This window comes from Notolabrus celidotus, chromosome 10 (assembly GCF_009762535.1).
Source record: "Notolabrus celidotus isolate fNotCel1 chromosome 10, fNotCel1.pri, whole genome shotgun sequence".
Lineage (NCBI taxonomy): Eukaryota > Metazoa > Chordata > Actinopteri > Labriformes > Labridae > Notolabrus > Notolabrus celidotus.
The window spans coordinates 11,889,199-11,911,594 of NC_048281.1; the positions used below are offsets into that span (position 1 = coordinate 11,889,199).

General features: G+C 41.8%; 1 protein-coding gene across 2 annotated transcripts in view; it reads left to right on the plus strand.

Annotated features, from left to right (window-relative positions):
- itgav (integrin, alpha V) overlaps positions 1-22,351 on the plus strand; it is a 118,467-nt gene extending 96,116 nt beyond the window's left edge. For both annotated transcript variants that reach the window (XM_034693399.1, XM_034693398.1), the window contains exons 8-33: positions 1,395-1,517; positions 2,707-2,751; positions 2,942-2,985; positions 3,142-3,198; positions 3,757-3,809; positions 5,015-5,090; positions 5,703-5,832; positions 5,968-6,065; positions 6,422-6,515; positions 6,625-6,670; positions 7,292-7,399; positions 7,500-7,555; positions 7,657-7,811; positions 7,913-8,050; positions 9,008-9,075; positions 9,296-9,440; positions 9,620-9,712; positions 9,903-9,982; positions 17,265-17,345; positions 17,467-17,572; positions 17,858-18,016; positions 18,262-18,396; positions 18,610-18,723; positions 19,021-19,128; positions 19,243-19,362; positions 19,494-22,351. In XM_034693399.1, coding sequence (XP_034549290.1) covers positions 1,395-1,517; positions 2,707-2,751; positions 2,942-2,985; positions 3,142-3,198; positions 3,757-3,809; positions 5,015-5,090; positions 5,703-5,832; positions 5,968-6,065; positions 6,422-6,515; positions 6,625-6,670; positions 7,292-7,399; positions 7,500-7,555; positions 7,657-7,811; positions 7,913-8,050; positions 9,008-9,075; positions 9,296-9,440; positions 9,620-9,712; positions 9,903-9,982; positions 17,265-17,345; positions 17,467-17,572; positions 17,858-18,016; positions 18,262-18,396; positions 18,610-18,723; positions 19,021-19,128; positions 19,243-19,362; positions 19,494-19,586 — 2,525 coding nt within the window. In that variant the 3' untranslated portion in view covers positions 19,587-22,351. The remainder of the gene's footprint in view (positions 1-1,394; positions 1,518-2,706; positions 2,752-2,941; positions 2,986-3,141; positions 3,199-3,756; positions 3,810-5,014; positions 5,091-5,702; positions 5,833-5,967; positions 6,066-6,421; positions 6,516-6,624; positions 6,671-7,291; positions 7,400-7,499; positions 7,556-7,656; positions 7,812-7,912; positions 8,051-9,007; positions 9,076-9,295; positions 9,441-9,619; positions 9,713-9,902; positions 9,983-17,264; positions 17,346-17,466; positions 17,573-17,857; positions 18,017-18,261; positions 18,397-18,609; positions 18,724-19,020; positions 19,129-19,242; positions 19,363-19,493) is intronic.
- The last annotated feature ends 45 nt before the right edge of the window (positions 22,352-22,396 follow it).

A 22,396-nucleotide genomic window follows, 5' to 3' on the forward strand; every position in this document is an offset into this window, starting at 1 on the left:
ACTGAGCATTAAAACACACAATGTCTCATTATATCCAAAAAATGGAAGTCCCTAAACCTGCAGTTCCTCCAGTGTCCACTAGAGTGTGTCTCCTGCAGTTCCTCCAGTGTCCACTGGAGTGTGTCCCCTGCAGTTCCTCCAGTGTCCACTAGAGTGTGACTCCTGCAGTGAGTCAGTCCCCATAGAGCCCAATGTTAAAATGTTCCAGCAGAAATAAACATGTTTACAGCCTGGTACAAAAACAGTTTGGGTCTCTATAGCTCATTTTTCTCTTCATGACAACTGTACGGCTGAATTTATATACAACTCACCTGTTTAAGGGTTAAAGGGAGGGTTAAGGGGCTTGGCCTCTTCCCTCTGCTAATTCAGTCCCTGAACTTAACCTGTCTGCTGTTATTTCACACCTTATCATGACCACCTGAAGTTTAATAAGCAAGTAAAGTCCACGCAGGTGAGGCTTCAGACAGGTTGTGTGTGTGTGTGTGTGTGTGTGTGTGTGTGTGTGTGTGTGTGTGTGTGTGTGTGTGTGTGTGTGTGTGTGTGTGTGTGTGTGTGTGTGTGTGTGTGTGTGTGTGTGTGTGTGTGTCTGCCCGTCCCACATTAGAGGGTGTAACACAGAGTTTATCCAGAACGCTGAGTCAGTTGCACACATTTCCTCTCTCCCTCTTTTCCTGGGGTGTGTTAACCTAATTATTGTTTCCTGTTGAGTTCACTCACACACACACACACACAAACACACACACAAACACGTACATGCACACGCACACACGCTCTCTCTTTCTCTCTCTCTCTCTCTTTCTCTCCCTCTCTCCCTCCCTTCTTCTCTCTCTCTCTTTCTGTTTGTGATTAGTGTCTCGTTAACGCTGTGTCTCTGTGGCTGCTCTGGTCTCTGTAATTAAAGGCTCAGTGTGTGTTTTTTTAAACTCATGTCGAATCTGAACTCTGCTCCTCTCTTTCATTCTGTTCTCTCTCTTCTTCTCTTTTCTCCTGATTTTAAATGCTCTTAACTCCCTCCTCCTCTTCCTGTCGTCCTCTGATTTTCCTCTGCTTGTCTCTCAGTTCTCATTCCTCCCTCTCCTCTTTTGTTTCGATGGTTCTCTACTTGGAGAATAACTTGTCTGATTCCTCAATGTTCTCTTCTTCTTTCCATTTGATTTATTCCGCCTCATATTCTCTCCATCGTTCCGTGATGGTGTTGTTCTGTCCATGTTCTTGTCTGTTGTCTCCTCATTCTCTTTCCTCACCCTCTTCACCTCTGTCATTCTTATAATCATCTCATTTTCACTTTGTTCTCTTCTGTTGTCCATCGGTTTTGTTCCCTTTGTGTTCTGTGTTCCTCTTGTTCTGTTGTCTAATTTCTCCAATGTTCTCTCTCCTCTGTGTTCTCTCCTCAGGTCAGCTGATTTCTGATGACGTCTCTGAGATTTTTGCCCGTTTTGACAAAAAGTACGTCACCCCGTACGGAAACACGCTCACGACCAAGTCGGCCAACGCCCAGTACGACGACAGTTACTTAGGTAAATGCCCCCCCCCACACACACACACACACACACACACACACACACACCCTTTAGATCCATTAAAGTCCAGACGGTGAACATGTGCTGTCCTCCGAGCTCTCCGGGTTTAATGAGAGAGTTTCTGACGACATAGTTCAGATCTTAGATCAGCTGCAGAGTTAAAGTCACACTGAGAGACGTGAACACACAGCTGACCCTGAACACTGATCAGCTGACCCTGAATCATTGAACATGTTAATCGGGACTTTAAACATGCTGATGTTCTCAAGATGATCTCATCTCTTCCAAAAAAACAAACATGAAGCAGCGCCAGGCCCTCTGCACCTTCTGCACGCATCTGTAGAATTCATGGCGGCATAGAGTCAACGCAGAAGTATAAACAAGGGCTCAGACTGAGCGAGAGAGAGCAGCGGGGGTCGAGTGACGCAGACATGAAGCTGAGAGAATCAGAGCTGCTCATGAATGCAAAGAAATGAGACGTTGTTTTCAGATTCCCTCTTAGACATTATTCTCTAAAGAACCAAAAACACGTGAACAGATCCAAGAAGGAGCCGAGTATCGGACTGTAAAGACTCCTGATCTGAACAGACTTCACTGAATACAGTATTAAAGAATGGAATATATCTTTATTGTCATTGTACATTGTGCAACAAAATTGAGGTGCAACCCATTTCAGTGCCAAAAGATGCATTAAAAGAACAGTAGTAAAAGATAAAATTGAAATAAAAAATCATAAAAACACTAGACAAACTTAAATAATAAAGAAAAACAAAGAGACACACACAGCATTCAACAGTCAGACATTCAAGTGATCAAAAAACTTGTTGGTGAGGGATCTTGCATTGGTAAGAAAGATGCTGGGAAGCAGTGGTTTGTTTGGCTGCTTACGTAGCCTCGCTAACACGCTAGCCCTGCAGCCCCGCTTTTGCTTCCTCCCCCACGACACGTTGCTCGCTCCTTACTCCTAACTTTAGGAGGTCATGTTGGCTGTAAATGTTGTTCACCCAGCAGAATGTGGTCAAACATACACCAGACACATACAAAAACAGACATACAAAGCACCGAAAAAGAGAGCACTGAACCGCTGCGTCTATGCAACTTGAATCGAGCGATGATCCCCCACGTCCAGTCTTAAAAACAAGAAGGGTTTGTTTTGTGGTTTGATTGAATCATCGTTATGTTGCAGGATACTCTGTGAGTGTGGGAGATTTCAACGCTGATGGAAAAGAAGGTAAGATGAAACTACATTGCAGTGAAGGCATCATGTTGTTCTACAATTGTGAACATGTTCAGGACTCTGCAGAATTTGTCCCCGTGTTCTTAGTGAACTCACGTCCTCGTACTGAAGTGTGTTTATATCTAATGCTGAGACAGAGAGGCACGTATGACGTTACAGTAACATTTCACTTCGTCCTCCTCAGATTACGTGACCGGGGTCCCTCGGGGAGACAAAGCGCTTGGCTACGTAAGTATCAGAAATGTACACACGCACACACACACGCGCACACACACACACACACACACACACACACACACACACACACACACACACACACACACACACACACACACACGTTACAGAGCTGTGTGAGACAGATTGTGCTCTCGTCCTCTGTCTCAGGTGAACATCTTTAACGGCCTCAACATGGACTCCATGGTGAACTTCACGGGGACTCAGGTGAGCCCAGAACTCTGACCCTCTTTACACCTCAGTGATCAGCTCACAGGTGGACTACCTCAGAACTCGGTGATCTGAACTCTCAGGAGGCTGGTGTAGAAACCCTCTTCTCCAAAGACGAGCGTCAGTCTGTTGTTTTCCTTTAGTTTGACATCTTGTTTGCAGACTTCTTAAGACCGGTGAGAGAGCTTGAAGTTCTGTGTCAGAGTAAGAGGAGAGGAAGAGGTGATCAGATTTAATGACAGAGCTCTTCCTCACCTCTCTCCATCCTCATTACTCTCCCTCTTTAAACGTCTCCCTGTTTCCTCTCCGTCTCTTTGAAGATCCATCCCTCTCTCTGACTTTATTGACTCTGTTTAAAGGAACTCTTTATTTAAGGAAGAAGCAACGTGGAGGTTAAACATGTTCAGGTCAGAGGTCGGAGGAGAGGTTAGACAAACATTTAAATGCAGGATGAAAACACACAGAGAACGTCTCTCATGTTGTTTGTTCTGATGTGAATGAATCTTGTTGTTGTTCATAAAGCTAACACCTTCATGCATCCTCTGTTTCCTGCAGATGGCTGCATACTTTGGTCACTCAGTGGCTGCTACTGACATGAACAACGACGGGTGAGTCTCTTTAAGTCTCCCTGCTCTCGCCCTGTGTCCCTGCATCCATGTGTCTCTGCAGTCTGACCCGGCTGAGTTGATTTTAAGTCTTAACGTCCTGATGGATCCTGAGAGCGTTCTCTGTCCCTGTTAATCTGCAGCTCTGCGTGTTCTTGTTCCCGCAGCTGCACTTTGTTAACAGCTGCTGACTGTGATGTGTCGTAAAACTCTGAGCTGCCAAATTAAAAACAGGAGAAGAAGAAACAACAGCTGATGTAAACAAGTCAAAACAAATAGCTAACACGTGTTCATGAGGCGGGAACACGGAGGACATGATTCAGGATCTGAGGCGGGTTCAGTGAAGAACATCAGAGTCTTTGACTCTCTATGAGGAGGAAACTTGAGTCATTATTAAGATTAATTTATTTAATCAGGATCAGTCCCACATTAAACCTACATGTTTTATCTGTAGTAAAGTGACTTAAAGGGATATTTTTCAAGTTTTTATGCTCTTAGCAACATGGAAGAGGACAAATGTGCTTTATGCAACATGATTCTTACATCACTCATATGATTATTATTATTGCAATAATCCAAAACAATGACTCAGAGATTCTCAGGTCCTGCATGCTCCAAAACACAACAGGACAAACTCAAACTCAACAACAGCTTGTTATACAGACCTGAGTGTGACATTACTGAGTAATACTAACATGATGGAGAGACTACCTGTACAACTGTAAAGGGTTCTTTTGTTGTTTTAATCCTTTTCTTATAATTTCATGTTTTTTTTTTTCATTTTGTGTTTATTTTTAATCTGTATTTCTCTTAATAATTATTTTTTTGATTGGAATTTTTTTATATATATATATATATATATATATCTTTTTGATGATCTTATAGTATTATATTCTTCTATTTGCTTTATATTCACTCTTTATTCCACTTCATTTTACTATTTTATATGATTTTCTCTTCCTTTTATTTCCATTTTTTTATTTCTCTTTTGTTTAATTCCTTTTTTATCTGTATTGCTTAAATTATCATTTTTTCTTTTTTATCTTTATTTTAACATTTATTAATTTTTTATATTTCTTTTTTGTATCTTTTTTTCCCTTTTTTAAATAATTATTTGTTTCGATTTCTCTTTTATCTGTATTCTTATTTTTAATTTTTTTATTTCTTGTCGATCTAATTTCTTCTCTTTTATTTCGTCCTGTGTTTAGTTTTGTGGATCTGTTGGTTGGAGCTCCTCTCTTCATGGACAGAGGCTCTGATGGGAAACTGAGGGAGGTGGGACAGGTAGGAAACACAAACACACACACACACACACACACACACACACACACACACACACACACACGTCCTTACTTTGACCTCATCTTAAACAAAGTTTTCACCTTTACTTTACTTGTTTGAATAATTATTATAATAAAAACTATATTTACTTCACAAAATGTTGCACCTTATCGAATCTAATCTACATGTCCAGTTTAAGTTAAGGCAAGTGTACAGAGTAAATTAAGAACTTTAAATAGATAGGAAACACACACACTGTCTCAGTGTCTGCTGTGTCACTGCATCAGGAGGAAACTGAGGTGCAGATAGGAAACTGGAACTGTTACTATCAACGTTTAAACTTCCTCAGAGCTGAACAGACTTCAAACCCTCAGACGATAAACAAGTTTATGAAAGTTCATCAAGGAGGAGGTTTCTGAGAGATGTTTCTGAAGACCGGTCACCTCTTCATACGAGTTCATCTCAAAACACTGATGAAAAATAAGAAAATAGAGAACTTACTGTGTGCGTGTGTGTGTGTGTGTGTGTGTGTGTGTGTGTGTGTGTGTGTGTGTGTGTGTGTGTGTGTGTGTGTGTGTGTGTGTGTGTGTGTGTGTGTGTGTGTGTGTTCCTCAGGTGTCTGTGTACCTGGGTCGAGGTGGGTTTTCCTTCCAAGATCCTCAGCAGCTCACAGGGACGGAGGTTTACGCCCGATACGGCTCCGCCATTACCGCGCTGGGAGACCTGAACATGGACGGATACAATGGTGAGACACATACACACACACACACACACACACACACACACACACACACACACACACACACACACACACACGTACTCTTACACACCGTGTTCCTGCTTCTCATCACTGACCCCATCCGTCCCTCTCTCTCTGCAGACGTTGCCATCTCTGCTCCTTATGGAGGTCCGGATCGTCACGGTCTGGTCTACATCCATAATGGCCGCCCTCGAGGCCCCGACTCCACACCTTCACAGGTAAACACCCTGACCAGGTGAGACACAGAGGACAGTTTTTAAACACCTGCAAAGCTCAGGTGAAGTCTGTCAGTTGGTTGGATCAGAAGTCCAGGACGGGAAGGGGGGATGGTCTCAGCAGGGATGGAGAAAACTGCATCGTCTGAATGATCCGATAAATAAAATAAACTGCATTCCTCCCGTTAACAGGAAGGACGCTGAATCATAATAAAACACAAGTTAAAGTGTGTGTGTGTGTGTGTGTGTGTGTGTGTGTGTGTGTGTGTGTGTGTGTGTGTGTGTGTGTGTGTGTGTGTGTGTGTGTGTGTGTGTGTGTGTGTGTGTGTGTGTTGATCTGTATTCATGTCTGCTCTCAGGTCCTACAGGGGAAATGGGCATCCAGCTACATGCCCGCCAGCTTTGGATATTCCATGAGAGGAAACACTGACATAGACCAGAACGGATATCCAGGTACACACACACACACACACACACACACACACACACAGACACACACACACACTCAGCAGGGATCAGGTTAGCTGCTGTGAAAAAGCTGATGTGTGTTTGTTTCTTTCAGATTTATTGGTGGGAGTGTTCGGAGCCGACAAAGCCGTTTTATACAGGTAATCAGTGTGTGTATGTGTGTGTGTGTGTGTGTGCGTGTGTGTGTGCGCACCCTCCCTGCTGTGTGTGAGCAGTTTAATGAGCGAGGCCACCTCTGATATCAGAAGGCTGCTGTTTTATAGCTGCTGTTTGGACACATTAACCCTTTCAGTGCTGAGAGACGAGTTAACCCTTTAAAACCTGATCCACACTTTATCACAGCCCTTCTCCTCAAAGTCACTACAGTCTCCCCAAAGGCATCCTGGGAAATGTAGTTTCATCATGACAGAGCTGACGGACCTGCTCTGTGGTTTGGTGAACTCACTCTGATGTTTAATCGCTCCTGTCGTCTCAGATTTATTTCTGTTGCATCTTTAATACAAGCATGCAGGAAAGTGTCAAAAAAAAAAGTTAATATCAGTAAAATGAATTAAATTAGATAAAATGAGTATCAAAGATTAAGTTGTTGCACAAACAAATAAAAATTTGCTTCAGGTTAAATGTTTCTGCACATTTGAAGGCAGATGAAAAAAAGGTTTTGATGAGACGCAAACTTTGTGAGGATGTGATGAGAAACATGCTAATTCATGTACGTTTATAATGTGTATGTGTGTGGGTGTGTGTGTGTGTGTGTGTTTCAGGGCTCGTCCAGTGATCAGTGTGAACGCCACGTTGGACATGACGCCTCAGATCATAAACCCGGAGGAGAAAACCTGCACGCTCCCCGGAACCAGCACGCTCGTTTCCTGGTAAGAACACCTGATCAATAATCAATCACACGACCACGACCTCTGTTTACCTTTAGAGTAATCTGAGTGTGTGTGTGTGTGTGTGTGTGTGTGTGTGTAGTTTTAAAGTGAAATACTGTCTGAAGGCCAGCGGTATCAGAGCTCCGCCCACTCTCAGTGAGTACATAACTTCCTGCCTCATGAACAGGTGTTTTTAAACGTACAGTATGTGGTCGTGCGGCTGAGAGAGCTCCTCTCTGATTGGTCGATCTCCTCAGGTTTCCACGTGGACTTGGTGTTGGACCGTCTGAAGCAGAAGGAGGCGACAAAGCGCGTCCTCTTCCTGCACAGCCGAACCTCCCAATACTCCAAGAACATGATCGTCACTAACGGGAAAGTCCCGGCGTGCGAGGAGCAGCACGTGTTCCTCAGGGTGAGGGGGCGGAGTCACGCCTGTCTCTGTCTCTTTATCAACTCTCTGCAACCCTGTCAGTGATGATCTTACGGCGTGCTCTCTTGTGTTTCTGTCCTCAGGATGATCGAGAGTTTCGGGATAAGATCACACCAATCTCGGTGACCATGGAATACACGCTGGACTTTCAGCAGGCTGCAGACGCGACAGGCCTGCTGCCGATCCTTGACATGTCCACGCCATCCAACGTTACCAAGCAGGTAACCAGCGTGTGTGTTTGTGTGTGTGTGTGTGTGTGTGTGTGTGTGTGTGTATGTGTTTGTCTTTGTGTGAGTGTGTGTGTGTGTGTGTATGTGTCTTTGTGTGTGTGTGTTTGTGTGAGTGAGTGACTGTGTCTGTCTGTGTTCACATCGTTTCAATTTTAATGTTTTTTTTTTACTTCATTTTCCCGTTTCTTTTTTTCTGTCTTTTCTTTCTTTCCTTCTTTCTCTCCTTTATTTCCTTTCACACCTTCTTTTTTTCCTTCCTTTACTTCTTTCTGTCCTTTCTTTGTTTCCTTCTTTGTGATCTTTGTTTCCTTCCTTTGTTTCTTTCTTTCCTTCTTTGTTTCCTTTCTTTCCTCATTTGTTTCCTTTATTTCATTCCTTCTTTCCTTCCTTTGTTTCCTTCTTTGTTTCTTTGTTCCCTCCTTTGTTTCCTTCTTTGTTTCTTTGTTCCCTCCTTTGTTTCCTTTCTTCCCTTATTTGTGTCCTTTCACACCTTCTTTGTTTCCTTCCTTTCCTTCTTTACTTCCTTTCTTCCCTTCTTTGTTTCCTGTTTCCTTCTTTGTTTCCTTTTCTTCCCTTATTCGTGTCCTTTCAATCCTTCTTTTTTTCCATCCTTTCCTTCTTTGTGTCCTTTATTTCCTTCTGTTTCCTTCTTTCCTTCCTTTCTTTCCTCTTTTGTTTCCTTTGTTTCCTTCATTCTTTCCTTCCTTTGTTCCCTTTCCTTCTTTCTCTCCTTTATTTCCATTCACACTTTCTTTGTTTCCTTCCTTTCATTTGTTTCCCTCTTTGTTTCCTTTTTTCCCTTATTCTTGTCCTTTCTTTTCTTCTGTGTTTCCTTTTTTTTCTTTCTTTGTGTCATTTGATTCTTTCCTGTTTCCTTCTTTCTTTCTTTGTTTACTTTCTCTCCATCCTTGTTTCCTTCATTTCCCTCTTTCCTTTTGTCCTCTGTAGGCTCACATCCTGTTGGACTGTGGAGACGACAACATCTGTAAACCCGACCTGAGGCTGGAGGTGGTAAGGTGAGTTTTACTGTTCATCTGTTTGTGTTGAGTCTCAGTTTCACTGTAAACAGTTCCACAGAGGCTTCACCCTGGTTTCCCTCAGCGGTATGAACCTGAAACAGAAACTGATGTTCTTGTGATGTTCTTGTGATGTTCTTGTGATGTTCATGTGATGTTCTTGTTATGTTCCTGTGATGTTCATGTGATGTTCCTGTGATGTTCATGTTTTGAACATCAGCGATCGGCAGCAGATCTACATCGGAGACGATAACGCTCTGACTCTGGAGATCACGGCTGAGAATAAAGGAGAGGGAGCGTATGAGGCTGAGCTCCACGTCTACCCGCCTCATCAGGCCGACTTCACTGGAGTCGTCCGCAGCCAGGTAAGCTCACCAGAACACAGAGACTCAGTATACTTACACTGGAGGAAACAGGAAGTCCACAGTCTGCTGCTCTTTGTGAGAGCTTCAGTCAGTGAATCGACTCTCGGAGTTCAGCTGTTGCCCTGCAGATAAAAACTGATCTTTAGTGACAGTCAGGTTTAAACTCTTTATTGTTTCAGACTCACAGCAGACTCTCCTGCGCCTACAAGAAGGAGAACCAGACTAAGATGGTGGTGTGTGACCTGGGGAACCCCATGAAGCCAGGACCCGCGGTCAGTGATCCATCCCAGCTTTGTGCTCAGATTAAAATCAAGTCATCATGAATCAGAGCTGTTTAATTTATGTTAAAAAAAACAACCTGAATATTAAAATATGTAGTTTGATCCTAACATGATGTTTTGTGTTGTCACTGTCTGCCCTCTGATTGGTCCTCTGCTGTCCTCCTGCTCTCTGATTGGTCAGATTAAAGCAGCGCTGAGGTTCAGTGTGCACCAGCTGTCAGAGGAGGACACCTCAGTGAAGTTCGACCTGCAGATCGTCAGGTACGGAACACACTTAGGATACACACACGAAGGAAGAAGGTTAAATTTATTGTTGTTTTTATTTAAGTTTGTTGACATGAGGTGAGCTGTTTACTTTGTTTACTTCTATTTTTTACACCTTTAATAACAACAACAACAAAAACACAAACATGAACTCTGAGTGTAGAATGGCCTGAAAGTAAACCTGAATCCTCTGCTGAGTGAGCACTCTGTTAGCATTCAGTGAAGCTCTGTCTCTGCTGATGCTCATTTCAATGACAAAGACTGAGAGAAACAGCTCCCCCCCACACACACACACACACACACACACACACACACACACACACACACACACACACACACACACACACACACACACACACACACACACACTGTTTACTGTGTCTCTGTGGGCGAGAGAGAGGGAGGGAGAGAGGGAGGTATGTTAATGACAGGTTCCAGCTGGTTTCACTGACAGCTCTTCTTCTACTCTTTAAAAGGCGGTTTCAGCAGCTCAGTGGGAGGACTGTTTACATAAATCACTCCTGAAGATTCACCTGATGATGATTTCCAACTGAACTGAGCCGAACCGTGTGTCGCTCCTGAACGCTCAGTCAGACTAACTTTTAACTGTTTTCAAAAACTGAACCCTCCCGACTCAGCGTCTGCTCTGCTAGTGTTTGTGAGCTCAGCAGCACCTCCCTGTGGCTACTGCTGGAACTGCAGCAACAAACCTTCTGCTCCGAAATAACAGATTTATTCAGTCCTGCAGGAACCTGTTTGAGTTATAATATATGTTTATGGTAATAATAATAATAATAATAATAATAATAATAATAATAATAATAATTATAATAATAATAATAGTAATAGTAATATGATAATAATAACTTAATTTAAAGTCTTTTACATGGGCTGCAAAAAAACAAGCAGGTCATAAAATCACACAAAGGCAAGATCAATAAATGAAACATATTTGTAAGTACACTACCAGTCAAAAGTTTGGACAAACCTTCTCATTCAAGTGTTTTTATTTATTTAAATTTTTCTAAGATTGTACATTAATATGTACTAACCCTACCTCTGAACAACACAACTGATGGTCTCAAACACATTAAGAAGGCGAGTCATTCTACAAATGAACTCTTGGATCATGTTCATTAGAAACCATTCCAGGAGACCACTTCATGAAGCAGACTGAGAGAATACCAAGAGTGTGCAAAGCTGTCATGAAGGAAAAAGAGGGGTTCTTTACAGAATCTAAAATCTAAAACATATTCTGTTCTTTCATAGTTTTGATGTCTTTGGTATTAATCTACAGTGTTTCAAATAATTAAATCAAATACAAACCCTTGAATGAGAAGGTGTTTCCAAACTTGTGACTGGTAGTGTACATAAATTAATTTAAAAGAACTCTGAAGGAATACAATTATTTTTTAAATACATTTTAATAAAATAAATCACACCAGCAACAAACATACTGATAATAAGACATTTATTGTTTTGCACTCTTTGTAGGTTGAGGTGGGTCTTTATATTTATGTCTCCTGTTTTTGTTTTATGATGTTTTTTTAAAATGTAAAAATAAGATAACTCTAAAACAAGTTGACAAAGAGCTCGCTGTTAAACTGAAATATAACAATAAAACAAAGCACAGAATAAAAATGATGTGTGAAGAGAAGGGATGTATAAGGTCAACAGGCGGTGAAGCTCATTAACATCCCCACAGGACGAGCAGAATGCTTTGACGTCTTTATTCAAACATGTCAACATTAGGTTGAAAATAAATAATAATAATAATTATAACTTTTATTTATATAGCGCTTTTCAAAACAGATTACAAAGCACTTTAAAAACAATTTTTAAAAAGCAGTAGGCAGTAATTAAGAACATATTATCCAGCAGTAGTGTTAAAACAAGCATAAGAACAATAAACCATAAAATCAATAAAAAAGCAAGTCTAAAATAGTGAGATTTTAAAAGTGACTTAAAAGACGACAGTGTGTTAGCTTCCCGGATATCAAGAGAATGACAAGAGAGAAAAGAAAATGAAAAAATTCAATCAGCGAGCATCAAAACATTTTACTTCATGTGTTTGAAAAGCAGGAAGAAGACTTAAAAGGGTTCCCATTAACAAAACACATCCCCATTCATTGAAAGTTGAGAGCATGCTGTGCTGGAAACGACAGCGACACTGCGCAACTTTTTTCACATCTTTTCTCCTTCACTTCATAATCATGCATTCACAGAAAACGGGGGTATATATTTATGGTACATTAACCTTGTGGAGTGCTCTTTTGATTCAAAGAGTCTTATATTTAAGTTATAGTGTGACCAGTGGAGTCGGGCAGAGAGCTTGGGGGTCTGTGCCTCACAACTTTCTCTGCAGGCTGAGACCTCAATTACTGTACTCTAGCTCAGTTGTTCTCAAAGTGGGGTCCTGGGACCCCTGGGGGTAAGCGAACCATAGTGTGGGGGTCTGTGAAATAATTTGAATACATTTCTAATAAATTATAAAATTGTGCTGTGTCATTACAAAACAGCATACACACCATTGTTATGATACCATTTGGTGTCTGAAGGGATATGTGAGTCTTGCTACTGTTAATTTTCTGAAAGCGTTTAAGATGAATTACTTGAAAAGTATAAATGCTGTCATGTTGAGTCCACAAGGAATGAAATGACCCTCTGTTTTAAAGTATACAAGTGGTATTTACTTGATTCAAATTGAAGTGTTATCTGCTTATCACTATGGTACAGGGCTGAAGTATTTACATTGATACGTTTTAAAATACAAATAGTTCCAAGGGCAACTAAGAGTGCAAATGGTAGTAAGCATGTTCTTTAGTGATGGGAAGTTCGGCTCTTTTAACTCGGCTCCCAAAGAAGAGCCGTCTCTTTCAACTCCTTTTCAACTAATTTAGGATCTTTTGTAGCCGTATGTTTCACCTTAACTTTGCAAAAACTAATGGTTTGTGTTGAAAACCCTTTTACATACAGTGTTTTTATTAGAATAATAATTGCCCAATTTTGTTACAAACCATGGTTACCCTAACGGTTAGGGTTATGGTTAAGGTTAGCATTAGGGTTAGGATTAGGGTTAGGATTAGGGTTGGGGTTAGGATTGGGTTTAGGGTTAGTGTTAGGATTGGGGTTAGGGTAAGGATTAGGGTTAGGATTAGGGTTGGGGTTAGGATTGGGTTTAGGGTTAGGGTTAGTGTTAGGATTGGGGTTAGGGTAAGGATTAGGGTTAGAATTAGGGTTAGGATTAGGGTTGGGGTTAGGATTGGGTTTAGGGTTAGTGTTAGGATTGGGGTTAGGGTAAGGATTAGGGTTAGGATTAGGGTTGGGGTTAGGATTGGGTTAAGGATTAGGGTTAGTGTTAGGATTGGGGTTAGGATTAGGGTTAGGATTGGGTTTAGGATTAGGGTTAGGAGTAGGGTTAGGATTAGGGTTAGGAGTAGGGTTAGGATTAGAGTTAGGATTGGGGTTAGGGTTAGGGTTAGGATTGGGTTTAGGATTAGGGTTAGGAGTAGGGTTAGGATTAGGGTTAGGATTAGGGTTGGGGTTAGGATTGGGTTTAGGGTTAGTGTTAGGATTGGGGTTAGGGTAAGGATTAGGGTTAGGATTAGGGTTAGGATTAGGGTTGGGGTTAGGATTGGGTTTAGGGTAAGGATTAGGGTTAGGATTAGGGTTAGGATTAGGGTTGGGGTTAGGATTGGGTTTAGGGTTAGTGTTAGGATTGGGGTTAGGGTAAGGATTAGGGTTAGGATTAGGGTAAGGATTAGGATTAGGGTTAGGAATGGGGTACGGGTTATGGTTAGGATTAGGGGTGGGGTTAGGATTGGGTTTAGGGTTAGGGTTAGTGTTAGGATTGGGGTTAGGGTAAGGATTAGGGTTAGGATTGGGATTAGGGTTAGGATTAGGGTTAGGATTAGGAGTAGGGTTAGGATTAGTGTTAGGATTGGGGTTGGGGTTAGGGTTAGGATAAGGGTTGGGGTTAGGATTGGGTTTAGGGTTAGTGTTAGGATTAGGGTTAGGGTTAGGGTAAGGATTAGGGTTAGGTTAGGGTTAGGATTAGGGTTAGGGTTAGGATAGGGTTAGGGTTAGGATTAGGGTTAGGATAGGGTTAGGATTAGGGTTAGGATAGGGTTAGGGTTAGGATAGGGTTAGGATTAGGGTTAGGATTGGGGTTAGGGTTAGGATTAGGTTCAGGATTAGGATTAGGGTTAGGATTAGGGTTAGGGTCAGGATAAGGGTTAGGGTTAGGGTTAGGGTTAGAACCAGAACTAAACTTAGTCAAACAGAACCAGAACCAAACTCAAGCAAACAAAACCAGAACTGAACCAGAACCAAACCAGAACCAAACCAGAACCGAACCAGAACCAAACCACAACCAAACCAGAACCGAACTCAAGCAAACAGAGCCAGAACCAAACTCAAGCCAACCGAAACAGAACCGAACCACAACCGAATTAAAGCAAACAGAACCAGAACCAGAACCAAACTCAAGCAAACAGAACGAGAACCAAACTCAAGCAAACAGAACCAGAACCAAACTAGAACCAAACCAGAACCAAACTCAGGAAAACAGAACCAGAACGGAACTAGAACCGAACCAGAACCAAACTCAGGCGAACAGAACCAGAACCAAACTCAAGCAAACCGAATTGGAACCGAACCACAACCGAACCACAACCGAATTAAAGCAAACAGAACCAGAACCAAACTCAAGCAAACAGAACCAGAACCAAACTCAAGCAAACAGAACCAGAACCAAACTAGAACCGAACTAGAACCAAACTCAGTCAAACAGAACCAGAACCGAACTAGAACCGAACCAGAACCAAACTCAGGCAAACAGAACCAGAACCGAACTCAAGCAAACAGTACCAGAACCGAACTAGAACTGAACCAGAACCAAACTCAGGCGAACAGAACCAGAACCAAACTCAAGCAACCAGAACCAAACTCAGGCGAACAGAACCAGAACCAAACTCAAGCAAACAGAACCAGAACCGAACCAGAACCGAACTAGAACCGAACCAGAACCAAACTCAGGCGAACAGAACCAGAACCGAACTAGAACCGAACCAGAACCAAACTCCGGCGAACAGAACCAGAACAGAACTTAAGCGAAAAGAACCAGAACCGAACTAGAACCGAACCAGGACCAAACTCAGGCGAACAGAACCAGAACTGAACTAAAGTAAACAGAACCAGAACCAAACTCAAGCAAACAGAACCAGAACCGAACTAGAACCGAACCAGAACCAAACTCAAGCAAACAGAACCAGAACCGAACTAGAACCGAACCAGAACCAAACTCAGCGGAACAGAACCAGAACCGAACTCAAGCAAACAGAACCAGAACCGAACTAGAACCGAACAAGAACCAAACGCTGATCATAATAGACATCGCCATGCAGGAAGAGGAAATTTAAATCTCTGAGAGATCTTCAAATACAGAGTGCGTCTTTACACCGGTGTGATTTTTTCAGAGTTTACGGTAACTCAAATAAAAAATGTGACATTTGCATTGTTTTATATCGACCACTAAGCAGGATGAATATCATGATTAAGCAGAGTTCAGAAACATTTGTGGCCATTTTTTTAATTCAGTTCTATTTAGGTCATTAAAGCACTGGTCCTCTGATCATTATTATTATTTAATTATTTCAGTAAGGCAGCTACCTGATTCCTTTGCTGGCTCTTTTGTTTTTTTCTTAGCTCATTTTATATTTTTTGAGAAAAGAGAGTTGCCCATCATTGTTACTTGGTTGCACTAATAAAGTGAAGTGCTGTACATCTGTGGTTGCATTATTCTATTATCAATTTGCCATCATTTTTAAGTATGTAAGAGATGATTTCATTGATAGTCATAGACTGCACGTCTTTCAATGTAGACTTCCACTGAGAGGAACATATTAGACTATTTAGGAACTAAATTAGGAACTACATTTAGACTGTCATACCAGCTTGATCATCACTGAAAATGTCCTGGAAATGTCCTGGAAAATGATCTCTGGAAAAGAATGGGAACCCTGATTAACTTATTTAATCCTTACCCCAACACGAAGCAGAGAACAGGACAGACTCGATGCTATTAGAAGCGTTTTTACCACAGTGTCAACAGGCAGAGGAATGAAACAGACTATTTTATTATGATTGAGTTAATATGACGTGTGATCTGAGGGGTATACTACGAAGCAAGTTCAACATATCCCAAATATTTTTTCTCGATCCGGCTTCATTGAAGCATGTTGAGTCAATCCAGAATTACCCCGTTCACATGAACGGGGCGGAGAATGCAACATATGACCAATCACAGACACGGACAGTCTGCTGTCAGCACATATTTTACACATACACACTGCACCATACCGCGCTACTGGGAAAATATGAAGAAATCAAACACATAATCCAGATTAACTCCAAAACAGATGAGTTTGAAACATGAAGGAAAAACTGAGGGATAAGACAAAAACTGTTTGAATGCGCAACTTACGTCTTATTTCTCATCATTAGTGCAGATGACTATAATAACTCTGTTTGTTCCCTGACAGTGATCTCTCTCTCTCTCTGATTTAATCTTGTGTCGTGTGTGACAGTTTTAGACGTTATATTTTAGCTGCATTCCTGACGGTATCAAACTGAGCGCTATGGACAAAATACAATGAGAACTTGATGATTTAAAGTGAAGCATGCACAGTTTTATATTCAATACAGGACAAAAACTTCACCTGACTTACCCGTTTTAGACTCTGTTTAAGTATGATGTCAGGAAAGAAAATCAATAACTGTCATCAGTATTTTATATATAAAATCATACAGGTAGACAAAGTGTCCTGGCTATCTCTCCCCCTCCCCTCACAAACAGCCCACAGAGCTCCATGATCAAGGGAGCTGATTGGTCAGTGGGCGGAGTTTTCTCCAAACTGATCTCTGATCCTGAGCATAACCTGCCCTGGAGCAGGTTATGAGTTCAGTTCAGTGCATGAGTAATCATGGTGATCTACACAGATAAAACCGTGTAGTACTAAAAATCCAGAGTTAACCCTGAAGTTACCTCAATAACCGCAAATCCGGCTTCATAGTATACCCATATATTTAAAGTTCAAGTTTTTAACACAGGCGAGAAATAATGAATGATAAAATGAGGAAGACACGAAAACAACAGAGATAAAACGTGTGTTCCCAGATTAAAGATTATAAATTTGAATGTTGATGATTATTTATGTTGATTTCATGTTGTTAAGTTTTTTATGTTTGCAGTTAAAGACAAAAATAATTTCTGTTTTAGCTCCAACCAGTTCGACAACAAGAGTCCTCGAGTGTCCAGCATCACAGCTCTAGCTGTCCTCGCTAAAGTCTCCATCAGAGGGTAACACACACACACACACACACACACACACACACACACACACACAGTAATTTAAATGTTACTTATTTGATATAAATAAACACAAATAGATTCATCAAGTGTAAAATGTGTGTTTCTGCAGGACGTTGTCTCCCAGTCAGATTCTTCTTCCCATCCCTAACTGGAAAGCTATTGAGCGTCCTGCGACTGGAGACGATATTGGACCTCAGATCCTCGGCGTGTACGAGGTATAAACCCTCCTATCTTCTGTGCGTGCTGACATTCATCTGTATATGTGATTGTCAGGGTTGGTCTGAGTCACAGGAAAGATCGTTTGCACAAACATCCACAGACAGTCCTGCCGCTCTGAGCAGTGTGCTCTTGTTTGGTGTCTGTGGAGACGAGCTGTCAGCATCTCCTCTCTTTGCTCCCGTCCTGAGGAGGGTTTGATGTACTTCATGAGATGTTGAGTCTCTTCTGATGTGATGCAGCTTTTATTACCTGAATGAAATAACCGATGACGGATGTTTCAGCTCCAGAACAACGGGCCCAGTACGATCAGTAAGGCGTCTCTGGAGGTGGAGTGGCCGTACCACTACAAGAACGACTCTCTGCTCTATGTCACCATATTCGAGACAGAGGGGCCGATGAACTGCACCTCGGACACCGTGATCAACCCGCTCAATGTGTCGGTGAGAGGACACACACACACACAAACACACACGCACGCACGCACACACACACACACACACACACATACACACACACACACAAACACTCATCACATGACTCTGGTTTACTCTTTTTCTCTGTGTGAAATAAAGCTCAATCAGAGTGATGTGTTTCTGTGAAATACGGATAAAATGATGACTGTGTGTGTGTGATTTTCTGCTTGTGTGTGTGCGTGTGTGCGTGTGTGTGTGTGTGTGTGTGTTAGAACCCGCTGACCTTGGTGAATAACGCCAGCGGAATCCCTCCCAGAGAGCGAGAGACGGAGGGACGGAACAGACACCAGGTCCGCAAGAGAGACCTTGAGGCAACAAGAGACGGACAGAATGACCTGCAGACACTGGTACAGACATACACGCACGCACGCACACACACACACACACACACACACACACACACACACTGACACTGACACTGGTACAGATATTTTACCTTGCAGTACAGTTAAATGAGGAATAACTCTTGTGTTTTTTCAGTAACGGTGACTTGTTTCAAAAAGGAGGACAGAGTGATGATTACACTGTGTCTGTGTGTCTGTGTCTGTGTCTGTGTGTAGGACTGCAGCACAGCAGACTGTCTGCGGATCAGGTGTCAGATCGGTCGCCTGGAAAGGAGGAAGAACGCCTTCCTCTTCATCTACTCCAGACTGACTGTCAACAACTTCCTCAGGGTAAACGAACAAACACACAACCAAACTCACAAACATACATACAAGCACAGGTGAATAAAACACACAGGTAAACAAAAAAATAAGAAACACACAGGTAAACAAACAAACACAAAGGCAAACAAACAAACACACACAGGTAAACAAAAAAACAAACAAACAAACACACAGATAACAACAAACACATGCCCACAGAAACACACAGGTGAACAAACACAAACATCTGTGTAAACAAACACACAATCAAAAATACACACAGCCAGCGTCCTCAGGTTTGTCTTGTTGTTGTTCTGTCTCCAGACCGAGAATCAGAATCGTTCATATGTGGTTCGGTCGACGGCGTCCTTCAACGTGATCGAGATGCCGTATAAGAACCTGGTGTCAGAGCTGCCATCCAACAGCACCACAGTGAGACACACACACACACACACACACACACACACACACACACACACACTTCTCCTCTTAAAGGTCACATAGAGCTCACAGGTGTCAGTGTGTTGATCAAATGTGTGTTTTCAGGCGAGTGTGTCCGTCATATGGGTGGCAGAGCCTCCTCCGCCGATCCCGGGCTGGGTCGTGGCTCTGGCTGTGTTAGCCGGTCTGCTGCTGCTGGCTCTGCTCATCTTCATCATGTACAAGGTGAGACAAACACACACACACACACACACACACACACACACACACACACACACACACACACACAGAACCCATGTGTATGTATGGGGTGTAATAATGATTGTCATTACACCCTCTCTCTTCCTCCTCCTCAGCTGGGGTTCTTTAAGCGAGTGCGCCCCCCGCAGGACGACAGTGCAGAGAAGGAGCAGCTGGCGCCGGAGGAGAACGGAAACACTGATGCCTAGAGGAGCGCCCCCTACTGTCTGTACAGAACATTTCAGGGTAACATGGCGGCTGAGATGCGTTCACTGTATTCACTGTAGAATGGGAGATAAAGGTACTGGTGGAAGGTTTATAAGGTTTATTTTTATTAGCTAAATCACGTTTGTGCCAAAAACAGAGTCCACCTGATGAAACACGATGCCTTCAGAGATCAGCTGTTTAAGAGTTTAAGGGATAGTCCAACATTTTAGGAACAAACGTCTCTGTCTCTCTGGAGTTTGATGTGTAAGGCTGATTCTGCTCGTGCGTGTGTGTGTGTGTGTGCGTTTGCGCGTGTGTGTTTGCGCGTGTGCGTTTGCGTGTGTGGTGAATATGAAGCTCCAAAGAGAGACTGCAAGCACAACAAACACCCATAAAGCTCCCTGATTGAGGACAGGAAACACAACTCATGATCTGTAGTGAACACATCGGTCAGAGGACTTATGCTAGATGATTCCCGTTGTTTCCAGTCTTTATGCCAAGCTAATGTAGCTTCATATTTACCAAGCATAACAAGATGAGATCACTCTGAACGTGTCTGACGTGTTTGGGGGACATTGTTCTGGAAATGTTGAACTTCTCCTTTCACTTACCAACTGAAATCTTTGAAGCTTCATGAATGGAGGAGAAGCTTTCCTCTAACATGCACATTTATTCCCAAACCCAAAATAATGTAAACTCGTTTCTAAAAGTCCAGAACTGCTGATGATTGAAGTAACATTTCACCGTCCCACCACTAAAAACACCTGAAACAATAAAATGATGAGACAAATGAAAACAGTGAAGCGATTCTGCTAAAGCACACGTAACTTATTTAAAATCTGCAATAAAAACAAAGCTATGCTAGCCAGCTAAGCTAACAAGCACTGAGAATAATCACAGTCTGTAACATGTTAAATGGTGGCCCTGTTTAGATTATGATTATGTTGATTCAGCGATGACGCAGCAATAAGATGTTTGATCGCGTAATCAGAAACTTCAGCAATAAGGGAGAATCCGAGCGTCGGACAAGTTCAGGTGTTCGTGTTCGTGGTGGTTTGATTAGCGTTGATTTGAGACGATGAGAAGTGTTACAGTAATATATTGACCCTGATATATGCAGTGTTTTCTTTGTGTGTGTGTGTTTGGGGAGCTGGTCTGCTTTGGGAGGCCAGTTTGGTGGGGGTTTTTTTTAGGTCTGATTTTTTTTGTATTTTCTCGACGCGAGTTTGTTAACAGAATATGGTCCGGGTCATTTCAACACGATACGAGTTTGTTTTAGGAAGTTTGTTATTTAGTTCAGAAATGATGTTTGGGTGGAAAATCAACAAGTTTAAGAATTTGTTGTTCAGATTTAATAACAGACCCTTTGCTAAGCCCCTCCCCTTTTTGGGGATGTCCAAATTCAGCTGTTTTAATCAGGTCTGTCAGTATTTGGTAACATTTATGGAGCTCATGTGCACCATGAGATCAATGGAAATGACAACAACAGTAACCAAGGGGGGGGCATAGTTAGCGGTCAGTTAGTTCCAGTTGTGACGTCCCGCCCGCCCTGCACTGAGGCTCACTCCACGTATTTATGATCATTAAACTCCTCCTCTTCACGTTGTGACGTGGTCTGGAAGCTGTCGGCTGTCTTTATGTTTGTATGAGCGAGAGTGTGAATTTATGAAAAAAGAAAAAAAGCGTTGTTATGAATTCACCCATATTGGGTCTGCATCACGGTTTAATGATGTTTAAGGTTGATGATGATTTTCAAATATATTAATCCTATTAACAACAATAACTGCACCGCACACGTAGGTTAGCACATTCACGTTTTCTTTAAATGAAATCTCTGTAATATCCTCCTCCACCACCAGGGGTCACTGTTTGTGTTTCAGCATTTTGTCTGATGTCGGTTAAAGTGATACAAACATTAAATGATTCCTCTACGGACTCTAAAAACTCGGCTGCAAAATCTGTAGTCTGAAAATATGAGTAATGTCTCTGAAACAGAAAATATTCACAACTTTGAACTCACTGCTGTCTTCAGGTTTGGATTAAATTTTGCTAAAACAACTTTAAAAACAGAAAAAAAAAATGTTATCTCTGGATTTAAAAAAATATATAAATTGGAATATTATGAAAGGTTCATAGTTAATATTTAAATTTGTATTAAATATTTTAATATTTTTAGATGATTTATCTCTGATCTGTAGGATGTTCTTACAGATTAAAACAGATTTGAAAGTATAATGAGTCTAGAAGAAATCAAATTTTCACGTTTTTGAACTTTTTCATGATATTCTCTTTTATTGAATCCACATGTGGTCGTTATCTGAGTCTTTAACACAATGAAGTCATTTAGTAAAGTCGCTCAGATCTCCTGAGGATTAATCTGTGTTTACAGCAGTTTGATATTTCCTCTCTCAGCAGGACAGACGGATGTTAACTCAGACTCACCCTGCATATGGTTGGATTAAGTTTTGGTTATTGGTCTTTGTTATTTGAAATAAAAACAGAGATTATAAATCTTCATAAAAAGTGAAATAATGTTCCTGACTGACTCAGGAGGCTGATCTGACATCAGTCCTGCTGTCCGTCTGTTTTTATTTCAGGGTTTGTTTTATATTTAATACCGTGGTCCATCTGTCCGCCTGAGTGTCCGCTCTCTTTCGCTCTGCTTTTGAATAAAAATATTTGATGTATGTATTCTTTCACCGGAGAATAAACTTTAACTGTTTCCTGAAGCGATTAATTCACTGAAATAAACTGATTTCTTCACATATGATCTTCACTTTGTTTTATTTCAGAGCTGCACGTCTCGCACCAC